Source organism: Dromiciops gliroides, chromosome 3, assembly GCF_019393635.1.
Source record: "Dromiciops gliroides isolate mDroGli1 chromosome 3, mDroGli1.pri, whole genome shotgun sequence".
Lineage (NCBI taxonomy): Eukaryota > Metazoa > Chordata > Mammalia > Microbiotheria > Microbiotheriidae > Dromiciops > Dromiciops gliroides.
In genome coordinates, this window is record NC_057863.1 from 93915279 (window position 1) to 93924798 (window position 9520).

Here is a 9520-nt window from a genome sequence, read left to right on the forward strand (position 1 = left end):
AGTACCTGAGTTCAAATCCAGCCTCAGACACTTAACACTTACTAGCTGTGTGACCCTGGGCAAGTCACTTAACCCCAATTGCCTCACCAAAAAAAAAAAAAGAAAAGAAAAGAAAATGACTATTAAGTGGTTGGTGACATAAAATTCTGGCATACTAAGAGTTAAAGATGATCCTACTTTGAAAGGGGTACTTTCAAAATGATCTGTTCCTATCATGTGCTTAATTTTTTTTTAAATAAAATTTCTTTTGCAAACAAGGAAATAAAATTGAGTAAAGTTAGACTTTTTTTTTGATAGAAAAAACTTTAAAAATGGACTAGTTAAGTGACTTGCCCAGGGTCACACAGTAAGTGTCAAGTGTTTGAGGCTGGATTTGAACTCAGGTCCTCCTGAATCCAGGGCCAGTGCTTTATCCACTGTGCCACCTAGCTGCCACCCCCCCCCGCCATTAGCTTTTTAAAAGAAAAAAAAACCTACACATTTAAGTATATTTATAACACTGAAGTTGAAGAATTTATGTAATTGAAGTATTTGTAACAGCCCTATGCATTAGAGGTGACAAAGTCCTGATTTCTTGATGATCATACCATAGAATTGTTCCATTTCCAGTGTCTGACTTGAGAATTTCATAATAATAATTAATAAGAACAACAGTGACTACCACCATAACTAGTATTTATACACTTTGAAGTCTGTAAAGTGCTTTGGTATGTTATCTCATTTGTAGGGATATGTAGGTACTATTATTATACCCATTTTTTAGATGAGGAAACCGACACACAGAAGTTAAGTGAAATGCCCAGGGTCACACAGCTAGCCACTGTCTGAGGCAGGATTCAAACTCGGGTTTCATTCGTATAAGCCAGAATTTTCTGTACTTTTGCCACCTTACTCACTGTCTTGTATCAATTAAAAGCCCCCTATTACAGAAGATCATGCTAAAGAATATTAAGGTCCTGCAGACTGCTTTCTTTCATTCACTTGGTCCCATGCATTACTTGAATAAGGCATAGTTTGATATTGGCATTAAGTTCTGAGATGTCTCATGTAGTCTGGGGAGAAACAGCTGGGAAAGTCGATGCCTCTTTGTTCTACAGCCATTCCCAGGATTCCCCTCTTCCTTCTTAGGCTTCCTTTCCTATCTCTCATCAGAGCCCTCCTTTCCTGAAAACGTCCCTGACTTGGTACCAAAGGAGGAGTGTGTCTCTGTCCCTGTTCTGAGACACCCCCCCCCCCGAAGCTGTTCTGTTGAGTTCTTCTCCACTCAGCTTCCACTGCCTTTCCAATTTTTGGTCCCTGCCAAAACCAAGGATGCCCTCGTGTGTTGCCTCCTGTCCTTGGACAGCCCCTGGGGTTCCCACTTGGCAATGCAACCTCCCCCGAGGGGTGAGTGTAGCTGTCTCTGCAGTATTATTGCTGTGCTGGAGTTGGGGGTGGGGGATGCCACAAGCTGGCTGGAGCATAAAACTCAGCATTTGTGCCCTGGTGCTCCGAGCCAAGCTTGGCACCAGTTCCAGTGTATGGGTCTGTTATCAGCATGTCAGGATGGTTTATGTGGAAAAAAGGTTGCCACAGATTTCTCCTAAGCTAGGGGGAAAAAAGCAATCTGTACGGTCAGTTCACATAGCACATTAGGTTCTCCAAAATCTCCCAAGCCTGCAGCAGGCTTTCCACTAACTTGCATTTTTCATTGTTTTTAAGGGTAAATAATGCTTTTCTGGACCGGATACAAGGCAAAAGTCAGCCAAGTGGCCTCCACCAATTTGGAGGCTTTGGAAATATGAATTACGGTAAAGGATGGGTGAGTTTCTTTTTATTCTCTCTTCCCCCTCCCCCCCCCACATCCAATCATCTTTCAGAGTTAAAACAATGCGAATTTGTTTAAAAAAATATAGCCTTCTCCCTAGATATTACTCTGCATTCTGTGATGGGCAGTCAGCCAATATGAAGTGTGATCACTATAAATTCCACAATAGCTTCTGAGGGAAAATAGGGGTGGATAAAAGGGTCTGATTTCAGCACTGGTTTATCAGAATGAAAAATGACACCTGCCCTTCATTCTCAGCTTGATTGCCTTGAATACAGATTTTTTTTTCTTCTGTCACTCACTGTCCAGAAGTAAAACAAAAATAAATGAATGTTTTAAAGGATGTTCCAGAAGATTTTCATCCAAGAAAACTGGCCAGACAGAATGATCTAGGAACATAGTCTTTTGGGGAAAATGAACATTTGAGGGAATAGTTATTCCAATTTTTTTTTTTTTGCAACAAATCACTATCGAGAAACTTCCTACCCTGTGCAACTTTAAAAAAATGTTCTCAAAGATCTTGGAAAAGAAAAGTCTGGAGTCTTTGTCACTATGTGTGTCATATTTAGGTGTCATGAGGAATGAAGACACCGAAGCCCCAATGTCTAAAGCTTGGGAGTGAATGTGAATCTTGTTAGTACCTCACACATGGGCCCAAACGTACATGGATCAGCTCTGAAATTTTAAATGAACCCCTAACTTAACAAATGTATTTGCTCAAATAGAAATCTGCAAAGAGGACGAAAGGGTATAAAATTGTTGTAGAGTTAGATGAACTGGAAAATCAAAGTTAAGGAGGACAGTCACTGTTTTGAGACCACTTCATCTATTAGAGGTGAATGGTACTTTGGAGAAATTAGAAATGGGCCTAATAAGCTTATGGATTATGTGAGAAGGATGCTGATTTAGGGAGAATTCAGGTAAGCAAAATAGTTTCTACATTTCGCTTGTTATTTGTATGTCTTAGTCCATAAAAACATATGAATATGAGAAGATTTTCATGTGTTACACCTCACTATGGTCTTTGGGTTTTTTTTGTTTGTTTTTTTGGTGAGGCAATTGGGGTTAAGTGACTTGCCCAGGGTCACACAGCTAGTAAGTGTCAAATGTCTGAGGCCAAATTTGAACTCAGGTCCTCCTCAATCCAGGGCTGGTGCTTTATCTACTGTGCCACCTAGCTGCCCCTCACTATGGTATTTGGATTGGTCAACAGAGATCCGAAAGCCGCTTCCCTTTGTTAAGTTGTATTTTCTGTCTTCTTCCTCTAGCTCCTAGTTCCAAGGGGAAAAATCAGGGAATACTTAGGGCTGTCTGGGATTGCCAAGAAAGGCAGTTCGAGCTAATAAAATAAAACCATTATCATGAAGAACCATGAGTTTGGGGGTCTTCATGCTAAAATGAAGGAAGATGTCTCTCTATCTCACCAGGGTAACGTGCATGAGAGGAATGAGCAAACATCATTTCTAGGAAAGGTGCAGTATAAATCCATGGAGGCTACTTTGCAAAAATAAAAAAAATGCTGACAGAGAAGCAATTGTTATTGTAGAAGACCTCCTCTGTCTAGATGCATCACTGGATCATGGAAGCAAATGACTTGGTATCATTAAAATGCAAGTCCCCGATGACAGTCCAGTTTTGTATATTTTTGGTGAGTGTAGAATTGAAGTGAGTTATTTTTTGTCTCTGTCACCCTAGCACTTGGCACTACTTTTTTTTTTTTTTTTTGTTCGGGGCAATGTGGGTAAAGTGACTTGCCCAGGGTCACATAGCTAGTATGTGTCAAGTGTCTGAGGCCATATTTGAACTCGGGTCCTCCTGAATCCAAGGCTGGTGCCTTATCCACTGCGCCACCTAGCTGCCCCAATTCCTACTATTCTTTTAGTACTTAGTAAATTCCTCAAATGGCAGAAAAGCAACTTAACTTAGTTGTTTTTTTTTTAATGCTATTTATCACAGCACTATTATTATGGTGAGTAATGAAGAGTAAATAAAAAGTGAGACTCTTTTGTAGAGCATTTAGATCTCTAACCCCAGGAATTCCAAATGAAGGTCACTCCTTCCTATGCTGATGTCAGGAGAAAGATTACCGAGACTTTCTATTCAATGTTGCTGAATGCCAATAATTTAAAACCCAAATCCAGCAGCATTTCAGATACATTTTATTAGCTGTCTGAAAGAGATCCTTCCTCCACCCCCAGCCCCCAACTCCCATTCCAATTCATTTATTTCACAATGGTTCATTTTACTGCTATACTAATCTTCAGTTTGGTGGATTTTTTTTTTAAGCTTTAAAAATAGCACAGAATCACAAGCTAATTATTGAGCTCTACTTTCCCCCCATAATGTGAGATATTTGAAAATGAGTATAATTAAATATGAAATTTCATTTATTCAATACAAATGCATTGCATATGTTATATGTAGGATTCTGTTCTAGGCACTGTGTGTGGTGTTTTGTTGTTGTTCAGCTGAGTCCAATTCTTTGTGACCCCATTTGGGGTTTTCTTGGCAGAGACACTGGAGTGGTTTCTGATTTCCTTCTCCAGCTCATTTTACAGATGAGGAAACTGAGGCACAAAGGGTGAAGTGACTTGACCAGGGTCACACAGCTATTAACTGTCTGAGGCCAGATTTAAACTCGGAGAGATGAGTCTTCCTGATTAGGGGTCGGGCATTCTATTTCTAGGGCAGCTAGATGGTACAATGGATAAGTAAGAATAGAATAAATATGCATTTAAGAGCTAGTATCTCTCCTTAAGGAGCTTTCAATCTATTTGGAGGAAACAGGCTGTATGAAGAAAAGTGCAGTTGATTGTGTCACTCCCCTTGGAATGCCCCCTTTCTACCCTTCCTCATGCCTCTGGCTCTTGGAATTCTATCTGTCCTCCAAACCTAGATGCATCCTTCCTCCAGGAAGCCCTCCTAGATTTCTTCAACCAGAAATGATCTCTCCTTACTTCTAATAATCACAGCCCTTTGAACCCTTCTTTGGAATATATCATGACTATCATTGTTTTTGGTGCTTATTATTTTAAAGGCTGTGTGACATGCTGGGTGGAGAATGCTCTCCTTGGGGGCAGGAGATCTGGGTTCCCATTTCTGTATCAGATACTCACTTAGCTGTGTGACCTTGGGCAAGTCACTCCATCACCCTGTGTCTGGTTCCTGAACTGTAAACTTAGATCATTGGACTTGAATAGCCAGGGAAGATCCCATCCAACTCTGGATCTAGAATGCTATGGTCCTTTTATGAAAAGGCTGGCCTTGCAGACAGGAAGACCCAGATGGCTTTAGTGGCTGTCGCTGACATAATGATGATGAGGATGGTGATAACAAGAATAATAGCTAACATTTATATAATGCTTACCATGTGCCAGGCACTGTGCTGCCAAGCACTTTACAATTCTTAATTTCATTTGGTCTTCACAATAACTCTGGGCAGTAGGGGCTACTTATATAATCCCTGTTTTGCACATGAGGAAATTGAGGCCAATAAGTGACTTGATCAGAGTCACATATCTAGTAGGATTTGAACTCAGGTCTTCCTGATGCCAGGATCAGCGCTCTGTCCATTTTGCCACCTAGTTGTCCATATAGCACCTGGGTGATGGTGAGTAAGTCACTTCTACCCCTAATACTCTTAAGACTCTAAACTGAGAGCAGCACAGAAAATAGAGGCTTAGATGTCAGGAAGACCTGAGTTAAATCTGACCTCAAACACTGATTGTAGGCCAATCTCTTCACCTCTCTCTGCCTCAGTTTCCACACTTGTAAAAGGGGTGTTATATCTACTTCTCAGAGTTGTTATTGTAAGGATCAAATAAGACAATATTTATGAAGCACTTAGCACATTGCCCAGCACATAGTAGGTGTATGATGATTTTCCCCTTCTCTCTCATTATAAGTTGCAGTCCAATTACCTGTGTGCATGCATATGGAATTCTCTTCTACCAGGAATTCCCTGCAAATAAAATCACAGGTCTAACCCTCTGGGAAAAAATTATTTATTTGTCTCATTACCTCTACTGAACTAAGCTTATCAAGTTCAAGGTCTGTGTGTTCTTTTTTTTTTTTTTGGTGGGGCAATGAGGGTTAAGTGACTTGCCCAGGGTCACACAGCTAGTATGTGTCAAGTGTCTGAGGCCTGATTTTGAACTCAGGTACTCCTGAATCCAGGGCCAATGCTTTATCCACTGAGCCACCTAGCTGCCCCCTCTGTATGTTCTTTATATTTGTACCCCTCCCCATACTTGACACATTGTAGAAACCCAACAAACATTTAAGTTGAACTCCCTCCATTCCTGTAGAGCACGAGGGGAGTAGCAGCATGAGGTTGGAAAGGTTGTTCAAGGCCATCCCTCTATTTCTAGGTCCTATACCTACACTTTACCTGGTGCAATTTTCAAAGCCTCGCCCCCCAATCTGTCCAATAAATTTCAGAATGCTCCCTTCTTTTGATATTCTTTAAAAAGAACCCCCCCCACAGGCCCCCCACCCTAATCATTACTACCTAATGTATTCAAGCATTATTTTCATTTAAATTTTACTGCTCTGCACCAAGTGTGCCAAAGTCCTCACTGTAACTGTGCCACTGGATGACAATTTTTGTTTGGGCACACTGTTATTTATGAACCATGTTTGACTATCTCTGAGAACACAGCATGCTAGGTGTCACTCAACAAGCGATTAATATGACTGCAGATAGACCATTGGGTGAATCAAATGCAACTAGACTAGAAAATTAAGTCCTTTTACTGGTGCTTTTACATAATTAAAAGTAATCATTTAAACCTGAAGTATTTGGGCGATTTCATTTGGGATGGACTTCCTTCACCTTGGACCACAATGTGAATTTGTTTTGTGGATAATTTTCTTTCCTTTTCTTTTTTCTTTCAGGGTGTTTGAGACATTCTGCACTTTCATTCAGCCTTAGTCAACTGACCTTGAGAAAGCCCTGGGGATATTTTTTTCTTCTAATGCAGTCTTGTTCAGCTCCATTGTGATTTTTTTTTTTTTACCCTGGCTTCCGCATCACCCCCACTTCAGTGAGCAATCTGCAATGACCAGTTTGTCCCTTGCATTATGTATGGGTATTTTCAGCAGTTGATTAGCGAGCTCATATTTAATCTTTAATGACAGTGAAATGTTTCATTATTTTTGTAATTTGTTTTGCCTCTTGTCAGAAGTATAATTATAGCAACCTTAGTGATCTAGAAGAATAGAAGAAAGAAAATATTTACCCTGTTGCTAGCACTTAAAGCCACAAGGGGAGTGGGGGTTTTTATATACTCATCCAAATTGGGGGTCAGCTTATAGAAGCTCCTAGAACCCGTGGGATTTTATAATGCATTCTTTCTTAGCTAAAGAACTCGAGTATACAATAGAAAATCAAGCCTATTTTAATGTCCTTTTATTGAAATTCATTAATAAAAATTTAACTCTCAGAAATAGTTTTTTAAATTGTTGATGCCTTTTCTTTACAAGTAAATTAAAGAAAAAAATGGTTTTTTATATAATCTTATGAATGTCATCTAGATTAAATGCAATGTTTGTTGCTCTAGAGCTACTATGCCAGCTCCTTCTCAAATCAATGAATTCAAGTCCCCAAAACCTTGGCTACTGAGTTATCCCTGAGGGGCTAAGGGGTTGTATTTTCTAATGCTTTATATCTTGCGAGCCCTCATCAATGTGCTTTTTATTAAGGTTGTCAGTTGTGGACCAATTTAGTCAGCCAGCCTAAAGTATCTTTTAGAAAAGGGTATCTATTAACATAGTATAGTTGGTACAAAATGTCGTGGGTGAAATGGTGGGTGTGGTGGGGGTCCTTAGGAATTCCTCTTTAAAAAATTACTCCCTCTTGCACACAAATCCAATTAGAATAAAATAATATTTTATTTAGGCGCTAGAGAAAGGAAACCAAGAGAGAACTTTTCTCATGGGGAGTTGGGTCAGAGACTTGGTTCTCTGAGATACCTATCTCCCTGAACAGGAGAAAGGCAAAAACTTTTATAGAGGACTGGTGGAGGGACTGATAGGCTGATCATCTGATTGTGGAAAGTTCCCTTTGAGGGTGAGGAAAGCTTGAGTGAAGGCTTGAATGAGAGGACTTCTGGAGTTATTTCTGTCCCCTTGGTGCCACTCAGGCAGTAGCCATGCCTACTGGGATTATCTTCTCTAGGGGTGGGGGAGACTGGCTTCTTTAGGTATGTCTGTGTCTGTTTTCTGGTTTAGCTTCTTAAGGAGAAGGTTTCCTGAGTTCCCCCAGAAAACTTCTGAGGTACTCCAGGCCCATAACAAAATATTCCCCAAATATTTGTTACACCCTCTCTCATCAATACATACAGAGCTCAGAGGACAGTGGGTGTAAGACTTATAGAGAGCACATGTGGTAAGGAGGAGACTCAGCTCCTGGTTGCTAGAAGTCTTTTTTTATCTCTTCATCAGGTGCTCATGAAGTTCTTCCATAGGAATAGCATAGTCTCTTTACCAGGATTCTTGTGGCATCATGAATCTACATCCAGTCTTTTGTTGGATCCCAATATAGATACTGCCATTACCTGACCTAGGAACTCCTCTAAGATACCTGTAGGAACTTGGGAAATTGCAAATTCTTCATACACTTAAAAACTGGAAAAGTCATTCTTGGGCCAAAAAGAGGAAGGGGAGTAGAGGAGACTGAAGTGCATGTAATCTCCACCCTCTTTCCTCTCCTCCTAAGTTTACCTGGAATGAACTCAGCCTGTTCAAGTCTTACAGGAATCTGAATTCTAGAATAATTCAATTTCTCAACTAGCTTGAAATTTTAGAGAGGGACTCCTAGGGTGTGACCAAGTTTCTTCGATCTCTCCAAATATGATTCCCACGATACATTGTTCCATTTCCAAGAACTTTTTATATTTAGTCTAAAACTTATGGTTAATTGATTTGAAGTGAAGTCAGTGCTAAAGATTGATTTCTTCTGGTTCAGGTCCCAAGTTACCTTATCACTTTAAATGGATGGCTTGATTGATTTGCTTAGTCAATGCCCTACCATTACATGCGAGACATAGATTTGACCTAAAATTTTTATCCTCACCTGTTTTTGCTGCTATTTTGATTTAGCGATATTAAGTGATAATGCTGGTAGTTCTATTGCCCATTCTGCCCCTAACCCCTCTCATCAAATCTGATTTTCAGACTAGAGTATCTAATGTAAGACTTCTGTTTCTGCAGCTTTCGGAAGCTGTGTGATTTGTAGATGGTCCTAGTGTGTTTTTCTTATGCTCTCCTACATACACTTATTGTCATGAACTCAGAGAAGCCCTCCCAGTCAGTTCTTAAATATTGGACTTTTGCTCAAATGTTTGCTGAGATTTGGGTAGATGAGCCTTCCATTTGTATTCCATAGATCTCCTATGATAGGCAGTCTGGTATAGTGGATAGAGAATCAGGAAGACCTGGTTTCAGGTCCTGCTTCCAATATATGTCAGATGCATGACTGTGAGCAAGTCACTTAACTTCTTAGTGCTTCTGGAAGCTTCCTAAAACTATACTTTATTGATAGGCACTGGCATCTGGTAGGAATTTTAAACCTGGAGTTCCTCCCACTGAAATCATTTGACATTTGAGGGGTTTTTTTTTTTTTTTTGATGAGGCAAGTGGGGTTAAGTGACTTGCCCAGGGTCACACAGCTAGTAAGTATTAAGTGTCTGAGGCCAGATTTGAATTCAGGTC

The 9520-nt window shown here is 40.1% G+C and overlaps 1 protein-coding gene across 1 annotated transcript in view; it reads left to right on the forward strand.

Annotated features, from left to right (window-relative positions):
• EPSTI1 (epithelial stromal interaction 1) overlaps positions 1-7257 on the forward strand; it is a 113401-nt gene extending 106144 nt beyond the window's left edge. Inside the window, exons 11-12 of the mRNA XM_043995904.1 lie at positions 1702-1801; positions 6704-7257. Coding sequence (XP_043851839.1) covers positions 1702-1801; positions 6704-6712 — 109 coding nt within the window. The 3' untranslated portion in view covers positions 6713-7257. The remainder of the gene's footprint in view (positions 1-1701; positions 1802-6703) is intronic.
• The last annotated feature ends 2263 nt before the right edge of the window (positions 7258-9520 follow it).